We start from the raw sequence: 13,181 nt of genomic DNA, 5'->3' as shown, positions 1-13,181 counted from the left end.
CTTGGATTTAAATCAATCACTAATTTCCCTTGTTAGCCACGGTTGAGCCACCTTCCCCGTTTTATTTTTACTCCAGACAGGGATGTACAATTGTTGAAGTTCATCCATGTGCTCTTTAAATGTTTGCCATTGCCTATCCACCATCAACCCTTTAAGAATCATTCGCCAGTCAATTCTAACCAATTCATGTCTCATATCATCGAAGTTACCTTTCCTTAAGTTCAGGACCCTAGTCTCTGAATTAACTATGTCACTCTCCATCTTAATGAAGAATTTAACATATTATGGTCACTCTTCCCCAAGGGGCCTCGCACAACAAGATTGCTAATTAGTCCTTTCTCGTTACACATCATCCAGTCTAGGATGGCCAGCCCTCTAGTTGGTACCTCGACATATTGGTCTAGAAAACCATCCCTAATACACTCCAGGAAATCCTCCTCCACCGTATTGCTACCAATTTGGTTAGCCCAATCTATATGTAGATTAAAGTCGCCCATGATAACTGCTGTACCCTTATTGCACACCTCCCTAATTTCTTGTTTGATGCTGTCCTCAACCTTACTACTACTGCTTGGTGGTCTGTACACAACTCCCACTAGCGTTTTCTGTTATTCCGGAGCTCTACCCGTACAGATTCCACATCATGCAAGCTAATGTCCTTCCTTACTATTGTGTTAATTTCTTCTCTAACCAGCAACTCTACCCCACCTCCTTTTCCTTTCTGTCTATCCTTCCTCAATGTTAAATACCCTGGATGTAGAGTTCCCAGCCTTGGTCACCCTGGAGCCATGATATAATCCCAATTATATCATATTCGTTAATAGCTGCCTGCGCAGTTAATTCATCCACCTTATTCCGAATACTCCTCGCATTGAGGCACAGAGCTTTCAGGCTTGTCTTTATAACACACTTTGTCCCTTTAGACTTTTGCTGTAATGTGGCCCTTTTTGATTTTTGCCTTGGGTTTCTCTGCCCTCCACTTTTACTTTTCTTCTTTCTATCTTTTGCTTCTGTCCCCATTTTACTTCCCTCTGTCTCCCTGCATAGGTTCCCATCCCCCTGCCATATTAATTTAAACCCTCCCCAACAGCACTCGCAAACACTCCCCCTAGGACATTAGTTCCGGTCCTGCCCAGGTGCAAACCATTTGGTTTGTACTAGTCCCACCTCCCCTAGAACCAGTTCCAATGTCCCAGGAATTTGAATCCCTCCCTCCTGCACCACTCCTCAAGCCACGTATTAGCTATCCTGCAATTCCTACTCTGTCGAGCAAGTGGCACTGGTAGCAATCCTGAGATTACTACCTTTGAGGTCCTGCTTTTTAATTTAACTCCTTGCTCCCTAAATGCAAGTTGTTGTTGTTGTATGGTAGCTGTTGAGTCTGTTGAAACAGTGCAGCTGCCCTGTTTATATTTGCTATTACATTTTTATGCTGGTGTGCATGCCTGCATACATTTTGTTCTTAGTACTCATCTCTCAAGATGAAAAAAAATGAAATTCACCAACAAGGGAGCAGCACCACGCCTATATCCCATCCAGTCTTGCCAGGCATTACCCAAGAAATATTGAGAAAGAATTCACAAATCAGGCTGACCTGTCCTAGAATCATATAATCATAGAGATTTACAGCATGGAAGGAGGCTATTTCGGCCCATCAGGTCCACGCAGGTTGGCAAAGAGCTATCCAGCCTAATTCCACTTTCCAGCTCTTGGTCCATAACCTTGTAGGTTACGGCACTTCAAGTGCACATCCAAGGTACTAATGACCATAGGTAGGACTAAGAAAGAGATTCTGCAGAAAGAGTTTGAACAGCTAGGGACTAAATTGAAAAGCAGAACCACAAAGGTAATAACCTCTGCATTATTACCTGAGCCACAAGCAAATTGGCATAGGATCAATAGAATCAGGGAGATGAATGCGTGGCTCAGAGGTCGGTGTGGGAGAAGTAGGTTTCGATTCGTGAGGCACTGGCACCAATACTCGGGAAAGTGAGAGCTGTTCCGTGGGGGCGGACTACACCTGAACAATGCAGGGACCAGAGTTCTAGCGAACTGAATAACTAGGGAGGTAGACAGGGCTTCAAACTAAATAAGGGGGCCGGGGGTTGGGGGAGCGGGGCAGGTCGCAGTGGAGAGAAATCTAGAATGCTAAAGAGAAAAGAAAAGGAAGCAAGGCAGGAATGTGATTGTGGTAAGGATAACCAGATTATGTCAGGAAGGGACAGAGCATACAAACACAAGAGTGCACTAACAAATAGGGTCCAGGTAAGAAAAAATAGCGATAAGACAAATAGGGCTATAGTACAAAATAATGTTAAGATGTCTAATAATGTTAAAAAGACAAATTTAAAAGCATTGTATCTGAATGCACGAAGCATCTGTAATAAGGTAGACGAATTAACAGCGCAAATAGATGTAAATGGATACTGTTATGTATTTAACCTTTGGCAACCTGTATCACACCACCACCAAAGAGCCTACCTATTGGAGTCCCAAGGGATCCCAGCATCCCTTGGGAGCACTGTATATAAGCAGGCCTCCCACGCTGTACCACTCTGGAGTCTAATTAAAGGAGTTAAGGTCACACTTACTCATTTGCATACAGTACTGAGTTTAATCCTTTATTATGAGCACAATAATTGGCGACAAGATAACGAACAACCGCGTGAAAATGCAAAGAACTGTTGGCATCCTGGAGAAGTTCTCAGAAGGGGACAATTGGGAGGCCTTCGTGGAGAGACTCGACCAATACTTTGTGGCCAACGAGCTGGAAGGAGACAAGAACGCTGCCAAACGAAAGGCGATCCTCCTTACTGTCTGTGGGGCAACAACCTATGGCCTCATGAAGAATCTTCTAGCTCCGGTAAAACCAACAACCAAATCCTATGAAGAATTGTGTATGCTGGTCCGGGAGCACCTAAATCCGAAGGAAAGCGTTTTGATGGCGAGGTATCGGTTCTACACGTGTCAACGGTCGGAGGGCCAGGAAATGGCGAGCTACGTCGCCGAACTAAGGCGCCTTGCAGGACATTGCGAATTTGATGGATTCCTTGAACAAATGCTAAGAGGCTTTTTTGTGCTTGGCATTGGCCACCAGGTTATCCTTCGCTAGCTATTAACTGTTGAAACACCGAATCTGAGCAAGGCCATAACAATAGCCCAGGCATTTATGTCCACCAGCGATAACACCAAACAAATTTTGCAGCATAAAGAGGTTTCGGCCAGTACTGTGCACAAAGTAACATAGTTTTCAAGCAGGAATATACATGGCAGAACATACACGCCGGCTGCTGCACGATCTCAGATGACCCAGAGTCCACCATCAATCGTTAATGCGAGGCAGTTAACACCTTGTTGGCGTTGTGGAGGTGATCATCGGGCCCATCAATGCCGCTTCAAGCACTATGCGTGCAACGGCTGCAGAACAATGAGACACCTCCAGTGAATGTGCAGACGAGCTGCAAACCCTGCAAACCACCACGTTGCAAAGGAAGATCGATCCATGGCGGATCAGGCTGAACTAGAGACTCGAGCCGAGGAGGCAGAAGTGTACGGGGTACACACCTTCACCAGGAAATGTCCACCGATTATGTTAAAAGTTGAACTGAATGGAATTCCAGTATCCATGGAACTGGTCACGGGTGCAAGTCAGTCCATAATGAGCAAAAAGGCCTTCAACAGGCTGTGGTGCAACAAGGCATACAGGCCCAAGCTCAGCCCCATTCATACCAAGCTAAGAACTTACACCAAAGAACTGATCCGTGTAATTGGCAGCGCAGAAGTCAAAGTCTCCTATGATGGAGCAGTGCATGAACTTCCACTATGCCAGGGGATGGCCCCACACTGTTCAGCAGAAGCTGGCGGGGAAAACCTGCTGGAACTGGGACGACATCCGAGCGACGCCTCATGTGCCCAGGTTCTGAGCAGATTTCCATCATTGTTCGAACCAGGCATTGGAAGTTTCTTGGGGATGAAAGTCCAGATCCACTTGGTTCCCGGTACATGACCCATCCACCACAAGGCAAGGGCGGTACCGCATATGATGCAAGAGAAAGTGGAAGTTGAGCTGGACAGGTTGCAGCATCGTGCCGGTGGAATTCAACGAGTGGGCCAGTCCGATTGTCCCGGTACTCAAAGGTGATGGCATGGTCAGAATTCGTGGGGACTATAAAGTAACGATTAAGTGTTTTTCGCTACAGGACCAGTACCCGCTACCCAAGGCAGACGACCTATTTGCGATGCTGGCTGGAGGGAAGATGTTCACCAAGTTGGACCTGGCCTCAGCCTACATGACCCAGGAGCTGGAGGAATCTTCGAAAGGCCTCATCTGCATCAACACGCACAAAGGTCTGTTCATCTACTATAGATGCCCGTTCGGGATTCGTTCGCCCGCGGCAATTTTCCAACGGAACATGGAGAACCTGCTAAAGTCGGTTCCACACACCATGGCTTTCCAGGACGACATATTGGTCACAGGTCAGGACACCATCGAACACTTGAAGAATCTGTAAGAGGTTCTAAGTTGGCTAGATTGCGTGGGACTCAGGTTGAAATGCTCAAAGTGTGTTTTCCTGGCGCCAGAGGTCGAGTTCTTGGGAAGGAGAATTGCAGCAGACAGCATCAGACCCATCGACGCCAAGCCGGAGACCATCAAGAACACATCGAGACCACAGAACGTGACGCAGCTGCGGCCGTTCCTGGGACTCCTCAACTATTTCGATAATTTCCTACTCGGGTTAAGCACCTTGCTAGAACCCCTACATGTGCTACTACGCAAGGGAGACGACTGGATATGGGGGAATTCACAAGAGGCTGCCTTTGAGAAAGCCAGAAATCTGTTATGTTCAAACAAACTGCTTGTTCTGTATAACCCATGTAAATGATTAGTGCTAGCTTGCAATGCATCATCATACGGGATCGGGTGTGTGTTGCAACAGGCTAACGAATCAGGGATTTTGCAACCGGTTGCCTATGCGTCCAGGAGCCTGTCCAAGGCCGAAAGGGCCTACAGCATGGTGAAAAAAATGCACCAAGATCTGTTTGGTCTCAAGTTTGAGCTAAAAACTGACCATAAGCCACTCATATCGCTATTCTCAGAGAATAAAGGATTAACAGCAACGCCTCTGCCCGCATCCAAAGATGGGCGCTCACGCTGTCAGCATACAACTTTGTAATCTGCCACAAACCGGGCACAGAGAACTGCGCTGATGCTCTCAGTCGGCTACCATTGCCCAACACTGGGGTGGAAATGGCACAGCCTGCAGACTTGCTCATGGTGATGGATGCATTCGAAAATGAAAAGTCACTCATTACGACCCACCAGATCAGGACCTGGACCAGCCAGGATCCTTTACTGTCCCTGGTAAAAAAAAACTGTGTCCTCCATGGGAGCTGGTCCAGCGTCCCAGCAGAGATGCAGGAAGAGATTAAGCCGTTCCACCTACGCAAAGACGAAATGTCCTTACAGGCAGACTGTCTTTTGTGGGGTAATCGCGAGGACTTGCCCAAGAAAGGCAGAGAAACATTCATACATGACCTACACAGCACCCATCCAGGCATTGTAATGATGAAAGCTATAGCCATATCCCACGTGTGGTGGCCCGACATCGACTCAGATTTAGAGTCATGCGTGCGTCAGTGCAACACTTGCTCTCAACTGAGCAATGCACCCAGAGAGGCACCGCTAAGTTTGTGGTTGTGGCCCTCCAAACCGTGGTCTAGGATCCACGTTGATTATGCGAGCCCATTCCTAGGCAAAATGTCCTTGGTTGTTGTGGATGCTTATTCAAAATAGATTGAATGTGTAATAATGTCTGCAAGCACGTCCACCACCATCATCGAAAGCCTACGAGCCATGTTTGCCACACACGGCCTGCCTGATGTCATAGTCAGCAACAATGGGCTGTGTTTCACCAGTGCTAAATTCAAGGAATTCATGATGTGTAATGGGATCAAGCATGTCACATCTGCCCCGTTGAAGTCTGCATCCAACGGCCAGGTAGAATGGGCAGTTCAAACCATCAAGCAAAGCTTGAAATGGGTGTCGGAAGGCTCCCTGCAGACCCGACTGTCCCGAGTCCTGCTCAGCTACTGCACCAGACCCCACTCGCTCGCCGGGGTTCCCCCAGCTGAGCTGCTCATGAAAAGGGCACTCAAAACAAGGCTCTCTCATGTCCACCTTGACCTCCATGATCACGTCGAGGGCAGGCGGCATCAACAAAGCATGTACCATAATCGCATAAACTTGTCATGCGATATTGAGGTCAATGACCCTGTGTTTGTGGACATGGTCCCAAATTATGGACATGGTCCCAAATGGCTTGCTGGCACGGTCATAGCTAAAGAAGGGAGTAAGGTGTTTCAGGTCAAATTGGCCAATGGACTAACGTGCAGAAAGCATTTGGACCAAACCAAATTGTGGTTCACTAACAGCTACGAGTAACCCGAAGAGGACACTATCAACTTCGACCCTCCAACAGACACACAAGTTGCAACCGACATCCTGGTTGTCCATGAAGCTGAACTCACCATCCCCAGCAGCCCGGCGAGGCCAATTGCCCAGCATCCCAGTGAAGAACTAACCAACTCACCCACACCTGCATTTGTACCGAGACGATCGACAAGGGAGCGAAAAGCCCCAGATCGTCTCACCCTGTAAATAAGTGTACTATTGACTTTACGAGGGAATGATATTTTGTATTTAACCCTTGGCAACCTGTATCACACCACCACCAGAGGGCCTACCTGTTGGAGTCCCAAGGGATCCCAGCATTCCTTGGGAGCATTGTATATAAGCAGGCCTCCTATGCTGTACCTGCACTCTGGAGTCTAATTAAAGGAGCTAAGCTCATACTTAATTATTTGCATATAGTACTCAGTTTCATCCTTTATTATGAGCATAATAGATATGATATAGTTGCAATTACGGAGACATGGTTGCAGGGTGACCAGGGTTGAGAATTGAATATCCAATGATATTCGATATTTAGGAAGGACAGGCAAAAAGGAAGAGGGGGTGGTGTGGTGTTGTTGGTAAAGGATGAAATCAGAGCAATCGTGAGAAAGGATATTGGCTCAGAAAATCAAGATGTAGAATCAGTCTGGGTGGAGCTAAGGAGCACCAAGGGGCAGAAAACATTAGTGGGAGTTGTCTATAGGCCTCCAAACAGTAGTCGTAGTGTGGGGGATGGTATCAAACAAGAAATTAGAGATGCATTTAACAAGGATACTACAGTAATTGTAGGTGACTTTAATCTACATATAGACTGGCCAAACCAAATTAGTAATAATACTGTGGCAGATGAATTCCTGGAGTGTATACGAGATGGTTTTTTAGACCAGTATGTTGAGGCTATCCTAGATTGGGTATTGTATAATGAGAATGGGTTAATTAACAGTCTTGTAGTGCGGGGTCCTTTAGGGAAGAGTGACCATAACATGATTGAATTCTTTATTAAGATGGAAAGTGAATCCGAAACTAGGGTCCTAAATCTAAACAAAGGAAACCATGAAGATATGAGGAATGAATTGGCTATGATCGATTGGGAGGATTCATTAAAAGGCATGACCATGGATAGGCAATGGCTAATACTTAAGGAACGAATGCATGAATTGCAACAGTTATACATTCCTTTCTGGCGTAAAAACACAAAAGGAAAAGTGGCCCAACCATGGCTAACAAAAGAAGGCTAACAAAAGGCTAAGAAGGGAAATCTTGCTACAGTTATGCTGGAGTCTATTATAAATGATGTGATAATGGCACACTTAGATAATATCAACAGGATTAAACAAAGTCATCATGGATTTATGAAAGGAAAATCATGTTTGACAAACCTACTGGAGTTTTTTGAGGATGTAACTGATAGAATAGATAAGGGAGAACCAGTGGATGTAGTGTATTTGGATTTTCAGAAGGCCTTTGATAAAGTCCCACATAAGAGATTAGTGTGCAAAATTAAAGCACATAGGATTGGGGGTAATGTATTGGCATGGATTGAAAATTTGTTAACTGACAGGAAACAGAGAGTAGAAATAAATGGGTCTTTTTCAGGGTGACGGGCAGTGACTAGTGGAGTACCACAGGGATCAGTGCTTGGGCCCCAGCTATTCACAATATATATAAATGATTTGGATAAGGGAACCAAATGTAATATTTCCAAGTTTGTTGATGACACAAAACTAGGTGGGATTGTGAGTTGTGAGGAGGATGCAAAGACATTGCAAGGCGATTTAGATAGTTTGAGTGAATTGGCAAACATATGACAGATGCAGTATAACATGGATAAATGTGAAGTTATCCACTTTGGTAGGAAAAACATAAGGACAAAGTATTATTTAAATGGTGATGGCTTGGGAAGTGTCGATGTACAGAGGGATGGACCTGGGTGTCCATGTACACCAGTCATTGAAAGCAAACATGCAGGTGCAGCAAACAGTTAGGAAGGCAAATGGTATGTTGGCCTTCATTACAAGATGATTTGAGTACAGGAGCAAGGATGTCTTACTACAGTTATACAGGGTGAGACTGCACCTGGAGTATTGTGTGCAGTTTTTGTTATGTATTGTCCAGTTACATTAAATGTATAAGTACAATGGTGCACCACAGAGGGCGCTGCGGTGGGAGACCTGAAAGTACCTGCAAGATAGAGTATAAAAGGCTGCCCACCACACCTGAGAGGCACTCTGGAGTTACACAATAAAGGACTAAGGTCACAGCAGTTACTACAACACCAGACCGTGTGGAGTCAGTGATTTGAGTGCTACATACATCACATTGGCGACAAGGACACGGACGAACTTCACGCAACCATGGCTACTCTGGGCTCGTTAAAGGATTTTACGGTGGGCAATGATTGGGAGGCCTTTACGGAAAGGCTCGAGTACTACTTCACAGCAAACGACCTGACAGGGAACACGGACGCACTGAGAGAGAAGCGTAAGGCGATATTGCTTTCCAGTTGTGGTGATGAGGTTTACTGTCTCATCAGGGATTTGCTGGCACCCGAGAGTGCCAGGGACAAGTCATATGAGGAGCTGATCGCACTCATTCGTGACCAACTGAAACCGAAGGAGAGCATCCTCACGGCCAGGCACAAATTCTACCACCACTGCAGACCTGAAGGCCAGGATGTCACTAAATATGCTGTGGACCTCAGGAGACCTCAATGTGTGATTTTGGCACACACCTTGATGAGGCGTTGCGAGACGTTTTTGTTATGGGGATTGGCCATGAGGGGCTCCTTCACAGGCTGTTATCCACTGAACCTACAGTCAACCTGAAGCAAGCCATCACCATCAGCCGGGCGTTTATGACCTCGACTTGCAGCACCAGGCAGATGATCCACACAGTCTCAAACCCAGCAGCCACTGTCCACAGGATAGCTCCCACCACGGATAAAACTGCAGAACGTGGCTCTGCCCAGGGCAGAGAGCATGGATCTCGGGGTCCTGGAACTCAGAGTCCGCTGAGGGGGGCTAATCGAGTAGCACCATGCTGACATAGAAACATAGAAACATAGAAAATAGGTGCAGGAGTAGGCCATTCGGCCCTTCGAGCCTGCACCGCCATTCAATGAGTTCATGGCTGAACATGCAACTTCAGTACCCCATTCCTGCTTTCTCGCCATACCCCTTGATCCCCCTAGTAGTAAGGACTACATCTAACTCCTTTTTGAATATATTTAGTGAATTGGCCTCAACAACTTTCTGTGGTAGAGAATTCCACAGGTTCACCACTCTCTGGGTGAAGAAGTTTCTCCTCATCTCGGTCCTAAATGGCTTACCCCTTATCCTTAGACTGTGACCCCTGGTTCTGGACTTCCCCAACATTGGGAACATTCCTTCTGCATCTAACGTGTCTAAACCCGTCAGAATTTTAAATGTTTCTATGAGATCCTCTCTCATTCTTCTGAACTCCAGTGAATACAAGCCCAGTTGATCCAGTCTTTCTTGATATGTCAGTCCCGCCATCCCGGGAATCAGTCTGGTGAACCTTCGCTGCACTCCCTCAATAGCAAGAATGTCCTTCCTCAAGTTAGGAGACCAAAACTGTACACAATACTCCAGGTGTGGCCTCACCAAGGCCCTGTACAACTGTAGTAACACCTCCCTGCCCCTGTACTCAAATCCCCTCGCTATGAAGACCAACATGCCATTTGCTTTCTTAACCGCCTGCTGTACCTGCATGTCAATCTTCAATGACTGATGTATCATGACACCCAGGTCTCGTTGCACCTCCCCTTTTCCTAATCTGTCACCATTCAGATAATAGTCTGTCTCTCTGTTTTTACCACCAAAGTGGATAACCTCATATTTATCCACATTATACTTCATCTGCCATGCATTTGCCCACTCACCTAACCTATCCAAGTCACTCTGCAGCCTCATAGCATCCTCCTCGCAGCTCACACTGCCACCAAACTTAGTGTCATCCGCAAATTTGGAGGTACTACATTTAATCCCCTCGTCCAAATCATTAATGTACAATGTAAACAGCTAGGGCCCCAGCACAGAACCTTGCGGTACCCCATTAGTCACTGCCTGCCATTCTGAAAAGTACCCATTTGCTCCGACCCTTTACTTCCTGTCTGACAACCAGTTCTCAATCCATGTCAGCACACTACCCCCAATCCCATGTGCTTTAACTTTGCACATTAATCTCTTGTGTGGGACCTTGTCGAAAGCCTTCTGAAAGTCCAAATATACCACATCAACTGGTTCTCCCTTGTCCACTCTACTGGAAACATCCTCAAAAAATTACAGAAGATTTGTCAAGCATGATTTCCCTTTCACAAATCCATGCTGACTTGGACCTATCATGTCACCTCTTTCCAAATGCGCTGCTATGACATCCTTAATAATTGATTCCATCATTTTACCCACTACTGATGTCAGGCTGACCGGTCCATAATTCCCTGTTTTCTCTCTCCCTCCTTTTTTAAAAAGTGGGGTTACATTGGCTACCCTCCACTCCATAGGAACTGATCCAGAGTCTATGGAATGTTGGAAAATGACTGTCAATGCATCCGCTATTTCCAAGGCCACCTCCTTAAGTACTCTGGGATGCAGTCCGTCAGGCCCTGGGGATTTATCGGCCTTCAATCCCATCAATTTCCCCAACACAATTTCCCGACTAATAAGGATTTCCCTCAGTTCCTCCTTCTTACTAGACCCTCTGACCCCTTTTATATCCGGAAGGTTGTTTGTGTCCTCTTTAGTGAATACCAAACCAAAGTACTTGTTCAATTGGTCTGCCATTTCTTTGTTCCCCGTTATGACTTCCCCTGATTCTGACTGCAGGGGACCTACATTTGTCTTTACTAACCTTTTTCTTTTTACATATCTATAGAAGCTTTTGCAGTCTGTCTTAATGTTCCCTGTAAGCTTCCACTTGGCGCTGTGGAGGAAGCCATGGGGCTCACCGGTGCAGGTTTGCGGAGTATACGTGCAATACCTGCAACACAAAAGGCTACCTTCAGCACATGTGCAAAAGAAACCTGACTCACCATGTGGCTGAGGAGATGGTAGAGGGTCCATTTTCCAGCAAGGAGCAGGCAGAAGAAGATGAGGCGTTGTTTGGACTGTATACTTGTACCGACGGTTCGGCCCCGGTGATTACAGAGGTCAAGATTAACGGAGTCCCAGTGAGTATGGAAGTGGACACTGGATCGGGTCCGTCATTGATGAGTCAGGAAACTTTTGATAAACTGTGGGTCAACCCAACTGCACGACCCAAGCTGGTCCCGGTCACGGCAAAGCTGCGTACCTACACCAAGGAACTGATACCTGTTCTTGGCAGAGCGGATGTGCAGGTATCTTACGGGGGCGAGACCGGGTTTACCTTTGTGGGTCATTGCAGGCGATGGGCCGACGCTACTCGGCAGGAGGTGGATGGGGAAGGTCCGTGGGAGCTGGAAAGACTTCATTCCTCCACAGACTGCTATTCCCCGGGTTCCCAAAGAGCAGCGCCGACCGAGCTAGAGGAGAAAGAAGCCGTTCATCGGCAGTCTAAATCCCCACACAGGCGACAGCAGCCCAAAACTCCTGACCTCAAGCAATCCTGCAGCCTCAGCCTCCACAGACGAGCAGACCCTGGAAGAGCAGTTGTTCAAGTGTGGGCCGACCGCTGAGGTGCGAGCCGGCGACGCACCGCGGGCGATGAACAGGAGGTCCATCGATGGCCGACAAGTCCGGGGGGGGGCCCACGCGGAGAAAGAGTCGGGCGGCTGTCACGGCTATGGTGGAGGCCAGGACAGCGGCGGCGGTGGTGGTGGCTATGGCGGCTACAAGAGAGGCGGCAGTCACTGGGACAGGAGCGGAGGCCACAGGAGAGGCGGCAGTTGCTGGCACAATGGCAGGAGCGGAGGCCACGGCGGCAGCAGAGAGCAAAACGTCATGCCAGCGAGCTCAAGATGGTGGCGAGCCTCGTGGCAGCAGAGCTCTGCAGACAAAGGCAAACAGAGCAACTAAAATGGCGGTGCCCAAGAGACGCCTCGTGGGAACCACAAGATGGCGTCTTAAAAGGGAAATGCACCTGGGAATCTTAAAAAGGCTTTACACCGTGGCGGGCCCCACAAAGAGACTGTTGTAAGGCAAGAGCAAGTCTAAATGCGCAATGTGATTTGAATGATGACATGAGTTATGATAAGTAGTAATAGCTTGATGCTGGTTGGGTACTGTGTTAAAATAAGGATATGCATTACGAAAAGAGTTAATACCACAAGGTACAAGAAAAAGGGTAAATGGATCCATGACTAACATGATTAATGGACCAATGCGATTCTTGATTTATGTGATTCATGCAATGGTTCAGCAGCTGCAGATGAACCGCTAAGGCGATCACTTTATGAGAACAGAGGTAACGCACTAATTGTGATACCCTGTCTCAGCGCAGCCCATTACCTCGGGCAAAAAGGGGCAGTATACCGCCACCGTACTTCACCCAGAGGAGCTGGGATTAAACAACTGTTCAGTGTACCTGCAACCTTTTGACATAACATCTGTACCACATATTATATGTACCATACAAATGTACTGTCTATGTATACCTGTTTTCTGCTGGACGTTATGCCTGTGTACTTCATCACCCATGTAAGGACTGCAAATACCACAGTAAGGAGTCACACTCACAAATCAACCTGGACGAACAAGGCCGAGGTCACCGGCAATGGCTTCTGGAACTG

The 13,181-nt window shown here is 47.1% G+C and overlaps 1 protein-coding gene across 1 annotated transcript in view; it reads right to left on the bottom strand.

Annotated features, from left to right (window-relative positions):
• Positions 1 to 12,173, bottom strand: part of LOC139264155 (S-antigen protein-like) — a 62,068-nt gene extending 49,895 nt beyond the window's left edge. The window contains exon 1 of the mRNA XM_070880240.1: positions 12,048 to 12,173. Coding sequence (XP_070736341.1) covers positions 12,048 to 12,173 — 126 coding nt within the window. The remainder of the gene's footprint in view (positions 1 to 12,047) is intronic.
• Positions 12,174 to 13,181: the final 1,008 nt, after the last annotated feature.

This window comes from Pristiophorus japonicus, chromosome 5 (genome assembly GCF_044704955.1).
Source record: "Pristiophorus japonicus isolate sPriJap1 chromosome 5, sPriJap1.hap1, whole genome shotgun sequence".
In the NCBI taxonomy this organism is placed as follows: domain Eukaryota; kingdom Metazoa; phylum Chordata; class Chondrichthyes; family Pristiophoridae; genus Pristiophorus; species Pristiophorus japonicus.
Note: the sequence above shows the minus strand (reverse complement) of the source record. Positions and strands in the feature narration are given on the sequence as shown.